Source organism: Mya arenaria, chromosome 5 (genome assembly GCF_026914265.1).
Source record: "Mya arenaria isolate MELC-2E11 chromosome 5, ASM2691426v1".
Lineage (NCBI taxonomy): Eukaryota > Metazoa > Mollusca > Bivalvia > Myida > Myidae > Mya > Mya arenaria.
Genome location: NC_069126.1, coordinates 60,012,332 through 60,032,375, shown reverse-complemented (window position 1 = coordinate 60,032,375; position 20,044 = coordinate 60,012,332). Strand labels below are relative to the sequence as shown.

The 20,044-nt window shown below is 33.5% G+C and overlaps 1 protein-coding gene across 1 annotated transcript; it reads left to right on the top strand.

Moving 5' to 3' along the window:
- The first annotated feature begins 2,001 nt into the window (after nt 1-2,001).
- Nucleotides 2,002-15,168, top strand: LOC128233678 (uncharacterized). Its single transcript, XM_052947473.1, has 10 exons — nt 2,002-2,070; nt 4,283-4,594; nt 4,975-5,309; nt 5,394-5,685; nt 6,878-7,189; nt 11,259-11,549; nt 11,882-12,175; nt 12,766-12,891; nt 13,924-14,006; nt 14,460-15,168. Exons 1-10 carry the CDS (start codon nt 2,019-2,021, stop codon nt 14,694-14,696), a joined length of 2,334 nt encoding a protein of 777 aa, XP_052803433.1. The 5' UTR covers nt 2,002-2,018; the 3' UTR covers nt 14,697-15,168.
- The last annotated feature ends 4,876 nt before the right edge of the window (nt 15,169-20,044 follow it).

Below are 20,044 nucleotides of genomic sequence, written 5' to 3'. Positions count from 1 at the left end.
AAATATCAACATTTATTTATGTTCCAAGATAAAAAATAATCGAAAAAAATCGAAAAACCTATATGAATGATAAAAACTTTGATGACTAATCCACAAAATATGACAATACTTTGGTCAAGGCGGAGTTAGGATTCCTACTATATAGATATATCAAAAATAAGCATTTAATTTATTTAATGATAAGTGTACATAGCTCACATTTAGCTATCGGTCACGGTTGGTACTGCCATAAGTCGCATTGTTCCTTTAGTTTTTATCTGACACCAAATGACACCACCTACGACAAAATTCCATCTTTGGTCGCCCAAAAATGACCATAAACGGAATATGCAAGAAGCATACAAATTGGACAGAATTACCCAAATTACCTGAAGAGTAAAAAAAGGATTACGTCGTCTCTTATTCTGAACTAGAAAGGAAAGTTGCAAACACATTTGACCACATCTGATGGTGAAGGGAGACATCGAAATGGGCATGTATACGTTCAAATAAGCCACAAAGCTACAGAGGTCGACTTCTAATATTCAAAACCTCGCAATGATCAATGCCTGAAAACAACCGAAGCAAACGGTAATGAAAAGAAATTCAAGTTTGTTAGCAATCCATAATAAAACATTCGAATGACAAAATGAATGTATCAGAATTAACATTTCTTGTTACTTTTGTCCCTTGATATAAACACATTATGAACTTCTTATTCAAAATGTGTAATGACTGCTAACGCAACGGAGGCACATCGCAAAACATGGCTTAACTCGACTGGAATGTTATTGCACTGCACTGCTAGTGTTTTGTGTTGTTAACCGTTGACCAAAGACAATTACAAAGGATAAGATTATTGCACATTTTTCAAAGGAAAAAGCTAAAGATACATGGTTATGGATATTCAAATGAGTGGTCAATCAAAGTCATAAAAACAACATGTTTTAACAGTGAAATACAGAAACAAAGATACGGCTTCAGAACTGTGAAGTTCAACATTCAATAGACAAATGGCAAAAATAGCAACCACAGGTTTCAGCTAAACAATACAAGGTTCAAGTATTGACTACAAAGTATTTATATAAACAATGATGAAAGGCTAGCAAACAATTGACTTGAAATAAATCAAGTTAAGATCGGAAACTCATATAAGATGATAATGTAAATAAAGTTCGGAAATCTAGTGAACGATTGTCTACGATTTTTCTTAAATTATTAATTGCCCTGATTTTAGTTACCGCTAACGGACACTGCTTAAAATGTATCTTGTATTTAAAATAATAATGGTAGATCACTATTTACAATACTTTTTGGGTAACTTTGATGTGTTATCTGTTAACCTAGCCATACGAATAGAGCTAAAAACTATTGCACATTTGTATAAGATTTCAAAAAATAAGAAGTATTAATTTATTATTAGTTTATTATGGCCTACTAGCTCAGAAATATCCAAATTTGCCACGTTATGAAGGATCCCCGGGTGAAGTAAAACAATTATATCTAGAACTGTCTCAAAGTTGGAATATATAAAGCGCACACAATAGACGCATAAGCCAAGTCAATTCAAAATTAACAAAAAACATAAAGCAAAATGTTGCATAATGGTTTTACTTAGTCCGTCCAATATTTGAGAGTTGTTCTAATGTGAATGTTTTCGATGATTCATGATAGGTCCAACGAAATGACCAGGATCATTGAAACTAATAATCTGGTAAAACAGTTCCTAGTCTAGATCAACCATGGTCAAACATACTTTTTGACTCAGCCGTAGATATCTATACGGTCATAATGCAGGTGTTTGACGGCATGCATGCAGAATAATAGAAAAGCTTATTCATAGCTCTTGGTTGTGTTTACACCAGTGTGAATATTGAGCGTGAGTGACGTGAACTAATAATATATATATGACTCCGAAACATATTTGCATGCATTGTATAACTAATCAGTTTTAATTGTTCTCTTCCTGTTTCAAGTGTCTCACAATGGCAAGTTATTTTATCAATAATGAATAGGCTCGAATATCATTGTTCCACAAAATGTCTCTCTGGATACTTGTCTATTTCATAATACATCGATGCGAAGGGCTTGGTAAGTTTGTTTCGTTGTCTTTAAAACAATCTCATTGTTTCCTGTACTTATAAGAATAAGTATAATTATACGATAATATAAGTCAAAATGATTGCTTATATACATTTTCCCTTCTTAACTAGTGTGATAAATTGGTGTTTGTCGTTGTTGTGAACTTGATACTGTAACGCTAAATATATAACCTTGTAACGCTAAACCATTTGAAAACGTGTGTCACATACGCAATTATAGTGTTTTATTCACTAATGATCATGACTTCGGATATTATTAAGTTTTATTTCAAAATACATGATTGTGAATCTTTTGGTTGATTCGTTTAAGCAACCGTATTGTTCCTTATACATGCACGATAATTATGGTTAAAATAAGGTTTTCGTACACTTATATATCTGAATAAACATTTAACTAGTTTGATAAATAAATGTTTTCCGTTTTTGTGAGCTTGTAATTGTGAGCTGACATAACGCAGATGTATACTACTTTTGAAATCATATGCCACATATTTGTCCTGTTTAAAGGCACAGACATCAAGAACCAACACACAATTAACAACTGTCGATTACAGAGATTTGTTTTTCTAGCACACCGGATAGGCATTTCCGGTAAATTCATCCGTGTTCGAAAACACTATCTAGCACCCCTGATGCTAGATGGGTGATGAACTGTGACGCAATACTTTTTTTCATTTATTGTACACTTTATGCAAGCATAATAATGATATTGATGTAGATGATTTCAATAAACATTAACTGTACAAAAATATAGCTTCAAATCAAAACATAATAACCCATAAAAGAGAATATATTGAAGAAACTTCTTGACCAATGCAGTGAAATACAATTACTGCGCGTCATGACGTCAGTAAACATCATCGCACGCGCAAGTAGGTGAAATATAAACATTTTTCCATGTTATTTTTTCTCAAAAAAAAATAATTTCAGGTATGCCTAAAAATATCATTCCACTGTGTCCGGTCAGGATAGAACAATCCGACCCTCTGGCATGCTTCGTAGCCGGTAAATCTGCAAGCCTTGTAACATAGCAACGCAGGTGCCCTCGTGTCGAATGTTTTTATCAAGACCGAAAATTATTAATCTCACGTTATATACTGTTTTTGTGTACTGAAGAAAGATACCAAGCAAGAACAGTCGTAATTCCCGTGGGACCCAGTAAAATATAGATAAATATCTTAATAGTAAGATTTTATTAAGGAAAATTGATTATTTCTATGTAAAAAAGTAAACTTTAACACTTGATTGTAAGCATATTCAATTGAGCATGGAACGTATTGTAAAAGTAAAAGTAGGAATTATTCTGTAAATTGTCTATATGGAAAATGGAGATGAAATTAAAACTGTAATGAAAACAAATAGCAAGGACATAATTTACAATTATCCGACTGTTTTTGGAAATGACTTCACCGTATATTTAAATTAAACGGGGTCCGAGTCTCTTTTTAAGACTTAATTCATTTAAGCTTTTTTATAGCGCATCAAAAGAATAAGTTTGAGGGATTTAAATATTCAAAAGCACTAAATGTAATAATATTTTTTGCCAGTATAGCCTAATATGTGAAGAAAGCAACATCAAACACGACAGTCTACTTGTATACATTAATAGTTTTACAATAAATGGATACACGCCTAACATTGAATGACTACAATGAAAAACATTTATTTCGCTAACTTGGTCTACGATTAAAAGAAAAAAAAACTTAAAACAGAGCAGCCTGCTGGTAACCATTTCAATTCCAATTGTAAACCCAAATTCGAGACCTCTTGAAATACCCTTTTATTGTATCTCATGACATGATGCCGACAGATGCTGTCAAATATCGTCCTTTAATTCGATTTTGAGTACCAGGGACAGTATACTACTTATTTGCTTGATAAAATGAATATATTGATCAGAATATATGAAATTATATATCACATGCATAAAAGTCATGTTTCTTGTGGACATTGTAATATTATTCATGCAAAAAGCTACAGAAACAAGCTCAGTAGCAAAATGTTTATACATAAACCCTGTTTAATGGCACTGGATAAACGCCTAAGACATAGAACATAAAATAACAAACAACTCTATATATCATTTTAAAATTACTATTTATTGATGGTTCCTCCAATTTTGTTTGATGTGTGTAATGTTTGGTGTGCAACAAACATTAGTAAATTTGGGTTAGGTTTTGTCTTTATTTTGTCTTATTTAGGTACATCGCCAATAAAGTTTGAAAACGATGTCGGTGTTATCAGTTTGCTACAACCAACGTTTGCAGGAAGAAACGTTACGTTCACTTTCACTCCATTGACACCAACTGCATTAGGCGATATCAAATGGAATTATATAAATGGTTTAGATGAACACACAATTGAGCGGGATAACAAACAATTCATTGTCTATAGTGATGGAAAATCATCTTTTCTCACCATACTTGACGCAGATCAGAGTTTAAACGGAATATATGTTTACACGTCATTTGATAATTATAAACAGTCGTCCCTGATCGAACTTATTTTAAAAGGTTTGTAATGATTCCGTTTACTTATAAAGCTTTGGAGAATATAGCCCAGTATTCAAAGTAATATTGAAGTTTAAGAAACACAGCTAACCTAAGTTAATATAAACTGGTCAAGAGACAAACAACTTAAAACAGCAAAGACAGATCACACATGTCGTATCAGTAAATATGTCGTCATTGAACTTGAAATGAAAACCCCGCTTTAATCTGTTCTAAAATGCGTTAACTATGTTGTACTGTTCAATGTTGTTTATGAACTGATTTTATAAAGTCTAATGTAATCGAAACAACTTATCGTTTACATTGGTTATATGTATCTTGAATGTGCTGGAATGTTTTGAGAAAACAGCACTGAATCTTAATGTGTGATGCAATCATTCCAGATTACACAGTTGAAAACGGCTGTGGAGAACTGTACCTTCTGTCGGAAGAACCCGCTTTTGCTGGAGACAATGTGAGCTTTGGATATTTCCCGACTCCAGTAGTAGCGCAAGAGAAAAACGCAAGCAAGTATTCTGTGGAGCTCGTCATTGGCAGTAATGAGGATCATACGTTCATTCTACAAACATACGGTGTTTTAGAGCTTCGAAAGGAGGGCCATGAATATATCTTTACTTTGTTCAACGTAAAGAAGAATACAAGTGGACGCTATCGGGTTCAGTGTGCAGATGGACTTGCCCAAAAATACTCAAATTCAATTAAACTATCTGTTGAAGGTTAGTCAGTCGTGGTTACAAATTAAAAATTGTTAAATGAAAAAAACCATTGTTGTTTTGAAATGCAAATTTCGGTATTTTCATGTATGCCCGTCATAGGTCCTTTGACCAACATTTCTACATGCAGAGAATGCATCGTTTTCAAGGCAGAACAGACACTTGCTCAAGTGTATTGCATTACGGACGGAGAATACTATGGTGCTAATGTGACGTTTAAAATTGGATATATTGTGTTCTCCTCTGCCAGTCGGTCGACGACAAGTTTTGGGTTACATTCAAGAGAAAAGCCGTCCGATGCTATGCATGGTCTGAATGCAGTTTGTACAGTTTCTGGGATATACCGGAACATGTCAGTGGAAGCTCAAATTTATGTAGTCGGTAAAACACATTAATTATCTTTATTTGAAGCGTGATTAATTTCCAGATAAACGTTGCAAAATTAGTTATCATTGCTAAGAAAATATCCATTATTATTATGCAGAAAAATATATAAGATTTTGTGTTTTAGTTCCAACGTTTTATCAATATTTATCAATGAACTTTGATTTATGCGAATATATTTCCGTAAATATGATTTTATATACAAATCATCTTAAATTGAACAGCGCATAAACAAATATGACCGAATTAAACTGATTGCAGTTTTTATTGAATGAATTATATGAAATATCAAAAGTGCAAACAGAGCAAACGTTGATAAACAATACATTCAAACTGTTTTCAAGTTTTCTAGTTTGATTTATGGTATTCAATCAACTTCATGTATTATTCTGATTCGCTTGTAGATGTAATTACCACGCTTCAAGTTAATTGTTGCCAAACGACGTGTTTTCATATCATTTATTATGGGATATTATAGTTTATTATTCAGTTAATTGTGTGAATGTCCGTGACGTTCTTATTACAGAGTTAGACAGTTTGAAAATATATTAGATACATGATACTACATTTAAGAACGATCAATTGGTTACGTTTAAAGAGTTTTTACGAACGCATGTGTTCGAGCATTTAACTTTTAGAAAGTGTTAGAAAAATAGGATATATTTCCCTAATGAACGGTATGTTATGTTTATTTCCCACAACAACTTTATTGAAGTATATGCAATCTTTTGTTTTGTCAGGTTATTGTGTTTGCCATAATTTTCTGCTTCAAAAAGGTAGAATTCGAAACTACTTTTGATAGGTTTTCAGTGAAATATCAGTGAAAATATCTGATTGGTATTTCCACTGTTTGTTATTTACTGCAATTGGGTTGATGTTCCACTTCTCACTTTCGCTTTCTATTCATCAAGGCTATTAAGGCAAAATGCAATAACGTAGGGCAGTCGAAAGCTATCGAATGTTATGGTCAAAACCGGTGTGCAGTGATTCGATATAAAAGCTGGTTTCACAAAAAAAATCACACTCAATGTAAGAGCATACATTTTCAATTCTTGGGTATTTTATTCTCTGACTGTTCTAAAATGGAATATAACTTGAATATGAATCCTTACATGCATCGTATTCTTTTTCAATGTTCAGATGATTTGAAATCGGAATAACATTGTTTATTTATAATTTTGTTATCAAGGAATTCCTGAGGGCCCACCACACCTTTCGGCGAGGCAAGTGCTACTGGAAGGAGAAGCTGTTGATATAACTTGCACATCATCGAGAGCAAGACCTCCACCACGACTGAAATTGTATGTTGAGCAATCTGTAATTGATACCAATATATCGTCTGCATTTGAGAACAAAACAGGGTTATACAATTCGGTATTGAAATTGCATACCTTTCAAAAGGAGTGGGGAAAAAAGAAAATGTGGTGTCAACAGCTTCCTGATGCCGATAACTTATATACAAACACAGACATGTCGAACATAATACATGTGGAATACAAATGTAAGTGTGAAACTTATGATATTTTATACAATTCAAGATTAAACTACCTCTTAGCTTAATTGTTATTGTTTCTAAAGGGAGAGCATATAGTCGCCGTTTTCTCCGGCCGTTGCACGTCATTCAGTCCGTCAGTCGTACCCTTGTCCGGACAATAACTTCAAAGCTACTGACAGGATGGAAATAAAGCACTCTGTATATAGATAGATTGATATGAGAGTTGTGTCTTGCAGAAGAACCATAATCATATTGATCATATTTGTTAAGTTATCTCTCCTTAACATTTTTTCATATTTGTGTTTGAACATCCTTTTTCGGAGAATAACTTCAAATCTACAGATGGGATTGAAATAATATTTGGACTATAGATAGATGGTAATAAGAGGAAGTGCATTACAAACGAACCATAATCCTATCATGCATATTCATGTTGTCATCTTCATTATTTTAATTGGTGCTTGTCCGGAAGCAAGTCCGGGTCATTCATCGGAAAATACCAAAGGGATTGCAATAAAACCTCAACTATTGATATATGGCAATAAGGGGAAATGCACTGCACAAGAATCATTATCCAACCCTGCATCTCTTTTTGTTTATCTCTCCTTTACGTGATAGTTTTCGAAAACGGTTCTTGTCCGGGCCATACATTGGAAAATACTAAGGGATCAAATATAGATAGATGGCAATAAGGGGAAGTGCACTGCAAAAGAACTATAATTCAGCCCTGCATCTCCTTTTAGTTATCGCACCTTTATCTGATAGCTTTCGAAAATGGTTCTTGTCCGGGCCATACCTTGGAAAATACTTAAAGGATTCAAATAAAACTTTTAATATAGTAAGATAGATGGCAATGAGAGGAAGTACACTGCAGCACAAAAACCACAATCCTGCCCTGCATATTCTTTAAATTATCTCCCATTTAACTGTTAGTTTTCGAAAGATGGTTCATGCGCCGTTTCTTTGAAAATACAAAATGGATCCAAATAAAAATTAACGTGAGGAAATGCAATGCACAAGAACCATAATCTTGCCCTGCATATTTTTCCAGTTATCTCCGCTTTACCTGATGTGTTTTGAAAATGGGTACTTGTCCGTGACATTTCTTGAAAAATACTAATGGGGTTGAAACAAACCTTGAAATGTAGATATATATTATATGGAAATACGAGAAGTGCAGTAACCAAGACCCCACCATCCTGCCCTAAATTGTTTTAGTTATCTCTCGTAAAACCTTCCTCGATTCGCTTAAGACCGGAGAGTTTCCGGGCCATATATTCGAAAATACCAATGGGGTCGAAATTGAACTTGAAATAAAGATAGTTTGAGGTGCAGTGCATTAAAACCATGAACGTGCCCTTAATATGTTTTATTTTTCTTTACGTGATATTTTTCGATAATGGGTGCTTGTTTGAAAATGCTGAATGATTGAAATAATTTTGAAATTTAAATAGATGAATTAAAGAGGTAGTGCAGTAGCCAAGACTCATAGTCCTTTCCTTCATATAAAATGGGTGCTTGAATGGGCCATATTTTGGAATGCACTTAAGGGATTTAAATGAAACTTTGTTAATAATTAGATGGCAATGCCATAACATGACGTATCCAAAAATAATCATACCCTGCATTTTAATTTAGTTATCTCCTCTTAAACTGATATCCTTATAACGTATGCTTATTCGGGCTATATCTTGGAATGTACTAAAGGGATTCAAATGAAAGATGGTTTACAGATAGCAATGACATAATAACATGTTTGAAGATCCATATTCAGGCTGTCATGCAACGTTTCTCTTCAACTGATATTTGTGAATTGTAATTGCTTTTTCTGTATGTAATTGCTTGTAAAGTATTTAAGTACCCATGTTATATTTTTTTCACCTTGTGTTTAATTATGCTACAACCATTCACCATCTACCAATGCCCGTACGAATAGTAATTTAAAAACAACACTATTGTCAAAATGAGGCAAATATTAACAAATATTCAATTTAACATATTATTATTGTAAACGTGTTAACTGTTTGTGTTACAAATGTCATGTTTAGAATGGTTCATTGTTATAGGTGTCTCGCGCATTAGAAGTTAAGGGTTTTAACATCATCACTACACATTCTTTCATTCATATCAGTTGTTATTAAGAATATAGCTATAAATAGATTAATATAATCTATTAATACTTAAATATCATTGTTAAGACAGCTGCAAATAGAGATGGTAAATATCTTTAAATAACTGGACAATCCCTTTTGTATTGGCGAACATTTTGAATTTGATGATTGTTATTTAGTGGTATTTACAAATTATAATAGTAAATGTAAGCTTAAAATTACAGTTAAAACCTGATAAGTTTTATTTCGATGTGAGTGTATTGTTATTTTGTCCATAAGATATAAGAAATGTTATATGTAACATTAAACTAACTCATTCTGCGTCCTATATCACATAATGTAGAGGTAACGCATGCACCTTTTGACGCTGCTGAATATGCTGCTGTCAACAAGACACACAGAGATCCAGAACATGTTGCTCTGGTAAAACCTTTCTATAAAGGTTTTAAGTAAAATAAACACAATAACTTATATCAGCATGTATTGTTTGTCAAGACTATTTAGTCAGTAAAAAATTAATTGAACACCGCGTATTGTTTCACGAGCAATCAATGAATTATTTTCCCGCTTGAAATTATACAACCGTTTTATACAGTTTGAATAACAATTCTATAAAATAGCTGATATAACTGATTTGTTTGTTTCTGTTTACTTAAACATTCACAATGAACGACTTACAAACGGAAATATTTTGTCTTCAAACCAAGATAGTATTGCTATGTATATGAACGTGTACTTGTATGTTAAACAATAGTAATGATATACGAGGGTATACCAGTATATCAGTATATCAAAGAAATCCAGTCATTTGTTAATCAGAACGCTGAAAGCGCTAGAGTACTCACTCCGTTGTAAGCCTTATCCGCAAAAGTCTTCACTACGTGATTCCATGCAAATGCAGATCCAATGCGCAAGCCGGGATTCGGATATATGACACACATCAAACGACATTAAGCGTGTATGTCTTAAGTAGACGGATAAAACTTAAATGTTGAATAATAAATACTAAAAGTAAACTTTGAAAGACCAACAAAAAGTTCCAATTTTCTTCCACTGATATATTTGCTACACTATCCTGATTTCTTACACAACTCAGATACATACGTTTTAAGACATTTAAAAACATTTATTTTTAAACATGAACCTTTTTAATCTATTTAATAATCAAAACAATGACTTCGTTATGACGCCACCCGGCATTAAACCTGCGACCTTCCGCATTGGATGTAGAGCTCAAACGGTTGGCCTTGAAATAAATGCATTTACATATGCAAGGTGTTATATAAATAAAATGGGGTCAATTATTGCGCGCTATTTTAGTAAAAAGCGACATGAGGTAACTGATTATTCTTAGGATGTTGTAGCGTACAAATTCATATATTGCCTTTCTATGTTCTGCTCGAAAACGCTCTACTTCGCACTACTTCGGGCCGCGGAGTAAAATTGTTGGCGGTAAAATGTAGGGAAAGTTAAGAATACTGTTCAAAAGCCGAAAGCAAGTCTACCTTTTCTGCTTAGGCAACATGAATATTTTATAAAATCATGCAATAAACAACTTGTTACGACTGTATTAATATAACAAAACAACGTTGAAACTCATGAATGTTAATGCTATTTTTTTAAACATGCAATACATATTACAAATTGTTATAAACTTTAGTGCAAAATCATGAGGCTACTGTTTGCCACCTTCTGTGTTACATGTTTCATGATATTTATTCTTTGCACCATTTATATGTTTCATTGTACATATAAATTGCTATCACTACATGTTTGATAGTATATATTATATCCGCTATCAACGTGTTTTATGGTATTTATTATTAACACTATCTACGTGTTTCATGACTTTTCTTGAATAATTACAACCATGACCTGTTCTATTAAAGTCATCCGTCAGATAAAGAAGGTTATATACATAATTTATGATTTAATAGGACACCTCACGTAATCAATTTTTCCAGATCCCCCATTACGACTGGATCTTGACGTTATTGACCAAGGCAACCTATCAAAAGAAATAGCTGTCCGATGCATTGCGACCGACTCAAATCCGTTGTGTAATATATCATGGGAATCAAGTATGGAAAATTTCAAATATACTTTACATCAATACGTCACGTGGAAGCACAAATCATCTTCAGCAATACGTTTCAACGTTACTGATGCCGATTTTGGGAAACAAATAAAGTGTAGGACTAAATGTCCAGACTTTAATAACACTCTTTCAAACGCAACAGTTGTCATATTTCCAAGTAAGTACTGATGAAATTTGGTTTAACATATTGGAGTGTTATTGTTTTGAAGTTTCATTCTTTTCACGTTAGTACTGTTTATCACATATAATACTCTAACATTTATAAACACGTTAAATTTAAAAAGTCTATGGGACACGTCTCGCTTGATACTTAGTTACATTATATTTTATAAAAAATATAAAATGTACCGGTACAATAAAAAACCTCTTTGTGCAAACTTGTTAGGTAGCAAACTAAATCAGTTATTTACTTTTATTTTATCATATAACGTTAAAATAATGTGCATTTCAGAGAAACAAATGCATATAATTAATAACCATTTTTTACAGAAAAGCCGAAAGTGGTTATCTATTCATCGTCCGTTTTACCCGTTCAACCAAGCACCCACTTAACGTTAACTTGTGCTGCAAATGGCTTTCCAAATGGAAATATCACTTGGACTTTGATGAAAACGTCCAATTCACTATCATCAAATGAAAAGTGGTGCTTAAATGCATCAACATGCACTTATGAAATGATCACATCTGACGTTGAACAAGAGTATTTGTGCATTGCAAAGAACGAACATGGAACTGACAGAGGGTCCATACTTGTCACTGTTCAGCAGCATAGAGATAAGGGAGGTACAAAAAGTTGTTGACATTTCAAATATATTTGTAAAATACATGCAGTTCCTGAAAACTACTGATCTTTTAAAATAAACATATCATTGAGCATATTACAGATGTTTTGCGTAGTGATAAACATTTTGGTAACTAAAATATGTATTCATGTAGACTGTTTTCACTTGAATCTAATTCCATTTGGAGTTAAATTTTGGTCAGATCTTGCTTCTTTGAATTTTCAAAGATCTATTAAACAAGCAAACATGAATGAATGAATGTATTTATTACGTTTTAAAAGTATTGAATGTAATACAGATTGGGATTTGATATTTGTTCGGATATTCTTTAAAGAACAATGCACCAAACAATAAAAGTATTAGTTATTCCTCTATTTATTACTCAACTCTCTTTTACTGATGACGTCAGATTAAGAAACATTATTTCTTTAGGTACCTGTGCGGTAATGATAAATGTTTTGTGATTTTCGGACAACACATCTTTAAGTTCTGCACTCGAAATACAAATGGATCCCAGAACAACATCTGTATAATTCATAATTTTTAAACATACATTATAGTCAATATGCATTTTATTCATTGGCTTTACAGAACCGAGACAAAGAGGAAGAGGAAGTTTTTTATGGATACTACTATCTGGAATAGCCGTCGTCACTCTAGGAATTATTGTCCTGGTGTTGTGCGTCTTTCGTAAGCGCTGGTGTCGAGGCAATACATGTATTACTCTTCCTATTATCTTTGTATTAAGTTTTCTTTAAGCTCTTACGTAGGTAGAAAAACTTCAAAATCTGCCTCTAAAAGTACTTGTTTTATTAACTGAAGTGGTTTCGGTTATGAAAAAAGAACAATCTGGAAATTGCTTTTAATGTATTCAAACGTCAAAAAGCATCCATTTCATTCAAGCACATTCATGTGAACCATACTTTGACGCAACTGCTATCTTTTAAATTCGGCATTGAATTTAACTTGATGTGCTTGTCTTGAATTGAATTGCTTAGAAGTGGCTGTTGCGAAAGTGAGAAATATTAAATCCGGCTTGGTAGAATTGATACTGAGTGAAATCGCGATGCCCTGCCGTTTACAGATGATATGAACTGTTCGTCGAGCGGCAACGGAAATTGTAATAGATAAGCAAAACAAACACTTTTATTTTGAAACGGAACAATATTTTACTGAAATTCAAAAGCATTAGAGTGGTATTGGTTTATGGGTGTCCGCCTCACTACCAGGATGTTGTTACTCCAATTCCCACCAGGGTTACATTATCATGGCCTCTCGAAATGAACAGCAGTACTGGTTTTTACCGAAGACATGAACTCGCAAGTTATTCTATAAGCTAACGTTACAATCGAGATAAAGAAAGTAGCATAAACCTAACTTATACAAATAGTAATATTCAATTCAATTGGAACTTGGGTATCTTTGCAAGGCATACATGAATGCACTGTCTAATATTGCATTTTCGATACTATTTGATACATGAACGTGAGTCTTTTATAGAGGTGCCTCACCACTAACTATACCGTCGGTTACTGCGGGCACTAATTACCAGCCTATCCTTCAAAAGCATTCATAAAAAGAAACACTTGCTTTAAGATTATATCTTGGCAAGTTATAGTTCGACAGCGGGAAAACTTATATTTACTTAATGATACATTTAAATAAGCAAAGACAAGTTCAATACTTTTTTACTATAAAAAGTGTTTATGTTAAAGTATGCTTATCTTTAATACTCTCTCATATTTGCAGTGTATGAGGATGTAAATATACGTCGTAAAGACCACCATAGATACCAAGGCATTGCAGTTCCTTCTTCAAACAGGCCTCATGAGGTTTGGTTACTATACTATTAATATTATCTTGTAGAGAAATAATAAGAAAATAAAAAAAGATATTGTTGTTCAGTGACAAAACAGTTATATGTTTTATCAAAACATACCTCCATACAAAACAAAAACTATGGTAATGACGTTGTTAAGCGCATCTGTTACTTTCAATGTGAAAAGACTCATTGAGTGATTGCCTTACCTGTGACTGTCAATAAAGTGTGTCAATAAAAAACATACGTTATCTATAAACTTTTATGGGCGATATTGATATCATTTCGACTTTAAGATGCATAGTCACAATCAGGAGCATAGGTTTGAAGTTAGTAAAATGCATGAAATAGAATGTTTAATATGCATTTTTCAAAGTACGCATGTTATGTGTGTTCATGAACCTTATGTTTAATAGTGGATCAGCGCAATATATTGTGTATATAAAATCTAATGTTGTTATTGTAGTCAGACGCAACGTTGTCTCCAGTATTATATGATGAGATTGACGAAAACAACTCGTCTAAAGCACAGGCTGGAACTAATCGGACAGCAAGTGCGACTGAAAATAGACAATACCTGAGCGAAAATAGTAACCCGTACGCTAATGTAAGCCAAAGAATCCCAACAGGGACACAGATGACTGAAATGGCACGTTACTTCTCAGACAATCCAGAAAGTGTTATACGGGAAACAAACGCATAAGGGGTGACGGTTACCTAGATGTGAATTATAGAACAAGAACATGGACTGTATGAGAACGTTTTTTTAAAAAAAACAATATCCAAGGATTACAACACTGTGAATGTTTGATACGATTTCTAGTAGAAACAATGTTATTTGCAAATACAAACAGTTATGTGCGATAATTAAAAAAGTTGAATTGCAATATAAATCTGCCTTGCCAACGAACAATAAGGTATGCGATATATCGACGTGTCGGTAATTTGTTTTATTTGTTTGTGTCAGAAGCAATGGCTCAATTTTAGTGACTAAACAATTCTGTACCTTTGTGGCGATGGTTGTTGTTCTTTTAGAAAGCTAGAGTGTTTGCGAAACCAACTCGTTGACAAAAACTTTTGCGTGTCAATGTTTATATTAACTATCCCGATGTGACATTGCACTGTTTCTGTTCTTTATCATATTGTGAATGTATATTCAAGAAATAAAATATTATTTTATCAGACTTGAACGTCGTTTGCAGGGAAAATATTGATTGTCCTTTTTGTTAGCAAAGAAACTAAGACACTGTGTCAGCTAGAATCTCTATAAGTATGCACCCATAGTCTTTATTTTCCTATCCCAGGACCCATACTTATACAGATTATGTGACGACTTACATAAGCTCATTTTCGGTATGTACCATGCAGCGTTTGCTAGTGGTGATACGATTACGTATTTTGCAGGTATTTGCGGGCCGAATCAAAGTATCTGACAGAGAGCAGTCAGTTAATTAGTTTCCGGCAACGCATATTCCGCGGAGATCGAATTTATCATTCTTTTACTTCACCAAATGGCAATTGCATAGTATACGTCAATGTCATCACAAGTAGTAGCTTGAAATAAAATTCAAATTGTTCGAGAGAATTGTCAACGAGCTAAGGACTTAAAATAATGTTGTTGTTGTATTTGTTATGAATATATCTTATTTAGACTGTGACCTGTTAAAACAGATTAATCGCCTATCATTATATATAAATTACTATGCTGAAACTTTGCCTTCTAACATGTGAGTTGTCTTCAAGGTGGAACAGGCAAATATATTAAATAAGGAAACAAATGTCTGTTATGCAAGAATAAAGTTTCGTTTCTCCAGTTATAAAAAAAAAGCTATAGACAAGAGCAAAATAGTCTTACATGTAAGAGGAATCGTTCAGCTATTTAATGGTGGTAACAACGTGTTGAATTTTCATTCAGATAGGGCAACAAACGACAACTGCCAGATACTGAACGTAATTTTGACCATCTCATTTCATAACTAATATCAATACTAATGCTTTTCGGCGATATAAGGAGTGGTTTTGTCACATTTTTGAAGGGTAGGTTACATGGAAACAATGTTTCTTAGAGATGTATATTGTGCAAGGTGCATTACAAATTGTCACCAATTATTGTTCGAAGTAATCCCTGAATTATATTCTGGATAAACATTGGATGAAGAAGGTTAAGAATAATTATAAGAGAAAGTAGAGGAATAAGAACTAAAATGCTTAGAAATGTTCAACCATGGATCCATGAGTAATTAATATTGCGCATTTACCATATTTTAATAATACGGGTTATCCTTTGCTGCCACCACGCTCTAGCTAAGCCGTCGCGACGTGATACCTCGTCGATCTGCCGATACAGCCACTTTCAGTTAAGATTTGACTGTCCAGAAAGATACATCTACATTTTCACCATGCATAGAAAGAAACAGGTGCCCCCGAAGGTTTCCACTCCGACCCAGTCAACCAAGGAAAACAGGAATAAGAGGTTGGTGCAGCCGCAGCAGCACAGGCCGCAAAAACCATAGGTTAATGCATTGACAGAACCCTGGTGAAGATAACCAACATAGGGAGTGTCTTTGAGCTTCCAACCCCCCCCCCGCATGCACCAGCAAGGGAGAGGTCAGCACACATCATTCTGTCTGCAGCCCAAAGGGAGAACAACTTGGACTTGATGCAAGGAAACAAATGCTTAATACTCACACCTCTTATATTATGTTTTTATACGTGTACAATTTGTCGGGAAACGCTTCGCTGTCGTCCTGCTCTACTCTCGCTTTGGCCACGGTGTACCACGATCTCTTCACGTTGAACTGTATTGTGTTGAAAAGGAGCCGAAATTAAAACATGTCCTAAATTAAAATTATTAAGAATTGATGAATACGATTTGTATCTATACTATCAAGACTGAATTTCAACCTTTTAATTACCAAGAGCATCCGATAAACGTGAATAGATTGAAATCATTAGATACATTAATGTAATTGAAGTGTTTCAAACGAAGAGGACATCCGTGCTTTAAAGTGACTTATTACGTGCGTTCGACTTAAGAATTTGATCAACATTTCAATTCTTAGAGTCATACTATAAATATAAAGCGTTTACACAAGTGTTTGAATGGTTATGATATTTACAATATCATTTGAAGATGTGTCTCTACATGATCTCGCTTTATCCTAAGATTAATCACTCAACAGTAGTCATAGTTTATCATACGTTTATACATATACATTCATTATACCAAATTTAATATCTACTATATACACATTTTACCTATACAAGTTTTTGGACTGATAGCCTTGGTTCACACCTCAATTCGACGAATTTCTAATTAGCCACCATATATTATATGATGCTATAGTACAAATTTAGACAATAAATATTTTTTTTTGGTTATTTTTGTACTGAGCACACCAGTTTATCCATTTCCACAAAGAAAACACGTATTTATGTACAAAATCATCAATGCAGAACGGTAAGTGCAAGGACAGCCTATGTGCCCGAGTTCCTCGTGCATGGCATAGTAGTTGTCGTATATGGTAGGAATGTATTTTTCGTCAATTGACTTTTATGAAAAACATTAAATATTGCGAGAATGAGCATTGCAGTACGCACTCAAGCAGTCGGAATGATTCGTGCCGAGACCCCCATCAGACTGGTATGTTACACGACGTTTTTAAGTTGCAATATGTATACTATTTGTTATTAAAGGGACTGTACTCCGTATGATAAAATAGCGGGGAAAAAAGAAAATTGTCGAACATTGACATAAAGTTGGTATCGATGTGTACAATGCATTGGAACTTACTTACTGAAGTACCACATAGTTTACAATTAATTTATTTTTCGCAGTTTTTACTTATTTTACCATTAAAAATATTACTAGGTATGTCTACCTAGTTCATTCCTTATGCGTGATTGGCTAGTCGATGTAATCACGTGATGTGACCATGTTAGGTATATAGCTTAAATCTTCCAAATAATAAGAATAAGCCTTCGTAGCACAGTGGATACAGCACTGGACTGCAATTTGGGCGACACCGGTTCGAACCCGGGATCTCACTCGATTAAATTTTACATTGTTGTATGTTTTTTTACAATTATGATATCAACGAGTAAAACAATTTATTAAATAATTGTCATGAGATTCGTTACAGAAAAAAAAACTTTTTTGGTGCAAATCTGGTGTACAGTTCCTTTAAACCAAAGGCATCAATAATCAAACAATACTTTAAAGTCTTGTTTTGCAAAAGTGTAAGCAAGTATTTTGTAAAACCCATAAATGGCAGCAATGCGGATCACACGCTCGTTCCACAACACAATGGTGTTTCAGAGCTTCATCTAGATGATTATGAGTGTAGGTTCACATTGTTTAACGTTAAGAACAGTAAATGAGGTAGTGAATTGGTAAGATAGCCGAATGAGATGGCTGTTCGTAAAATACTTCAATTTCATTAAGCTGTCTGTTCATGGGTATAAAGTATTTTTTAATATTATATTGATGCTTAACTGCTTTTTTACACATGTGAATTCTTTCTTTGTGATATTTTAGGCATACTGGTAATAGCCCCTTGGTCAGCATTTCTAAGAGATAGACTACTATTTGAAGTATACTGCAAGACGGATATCGGTGAAGGATTCAGGAAGAATGACAGAATCGTTTTGTTTGGAATTCAAATGAAAGGCCATCTGAAACTTTTAATCTTCTGAACGCAATTTCTTTGTCCTTTTTTAACAAAATGTCATGCGGATTATGTTGTTGTGATACTTCAAGCATAACGACAATGAATCCTTTGGTCAGCATTGTTTCCTGTAAAAATTAAACATTTTCGCGAGAGATGAACTACTATGAGAAGTGTAGTGCAACACGGATATTGAGTTTATCGAAACACGTACTTAAGGAAGAAGGTCAAAGGTTAGTTTTCTTTAATTCAAACGAAAGGCCGACTGATACTTTCCAACATCTGAGTGAAGTTTGTATCGTCCTGGGATTAAACGGACATATGTCAGCACAAGCTAAATCTCTTTAAGTAGGTAAACATTTAATTTTATCTTTTGTTGCGAATACGTACGGATTTAAACCGGCGTTGTCCTTAACATACAGAAAAACGTAAAAGCTTTGTGTTGCTAATCTTATGTTTTTCATTTCTGACTTGTAAATAATTTTGCTATGATTTATTTCAAACGAGGTGAAAGGACATAACTTATTGGATTATATTGATATGAATGTGTGCATCACTTTACGTTTGTACTCGAATGTATTCCCTTGTCAAAATGTGGTTGATGGCTTTATATATTTGTAACAGTCTTACTATGTGATTCATAGATCCCAAAGTTATCTTCCTTGATTGAATTAAATAATGCGGCATGAGTTATGTTTGAATTTACTTCAATTATTTGAGTTGATTTTAAATATACATGAACGTTGATGTTTGGTATTTGTATATCATAAAATGCACATCCGAGATATCGATTATGATCACAGTGCCACATTTAAACTGCATGTTCAATATGTGCAAAGTAATCCCTCATCAATCATATGACAGCTATAGTTTTTCCAGAAATATTTTATATAAAGTTAGTAAGGCCATCTTATATCGTCTATTTCATTTCAATAGCAAATTATACAAGTGGTTTCGGTCTAATTTTTCACGAAAAATCACTTCAAAATCACTTCCTTTTACGAGTATCAGTTAATAAAAAACAATTAAACGGTAGTGTAGAGAGCTACCGAATGTTATGATAAATCTTCGTTGTCACACGAAAGGTTTTATCTAAATGCAAACAATAGCTGGTTGCAGTTTTAGCTGTATACGGCGTTTTCGTCTAAATCGATGACAAAAGCATGGTTCATCCGACTGTTGACACAATGTGCTGAAAGTGTAGTTCTTTATAGGGACAAATCGTACTATATATAACGAATTTTCTTATGTGCATATCATTATAATGCCAAAAAAAAGATGAGAATAAGACAGCTACTAATTATATTTAATGATAAACCAAAATACATTTTGTTCATTGGTTAACGTCATATTTTTTGTTTCAATAGTCTTGTGGTTCTTTTAA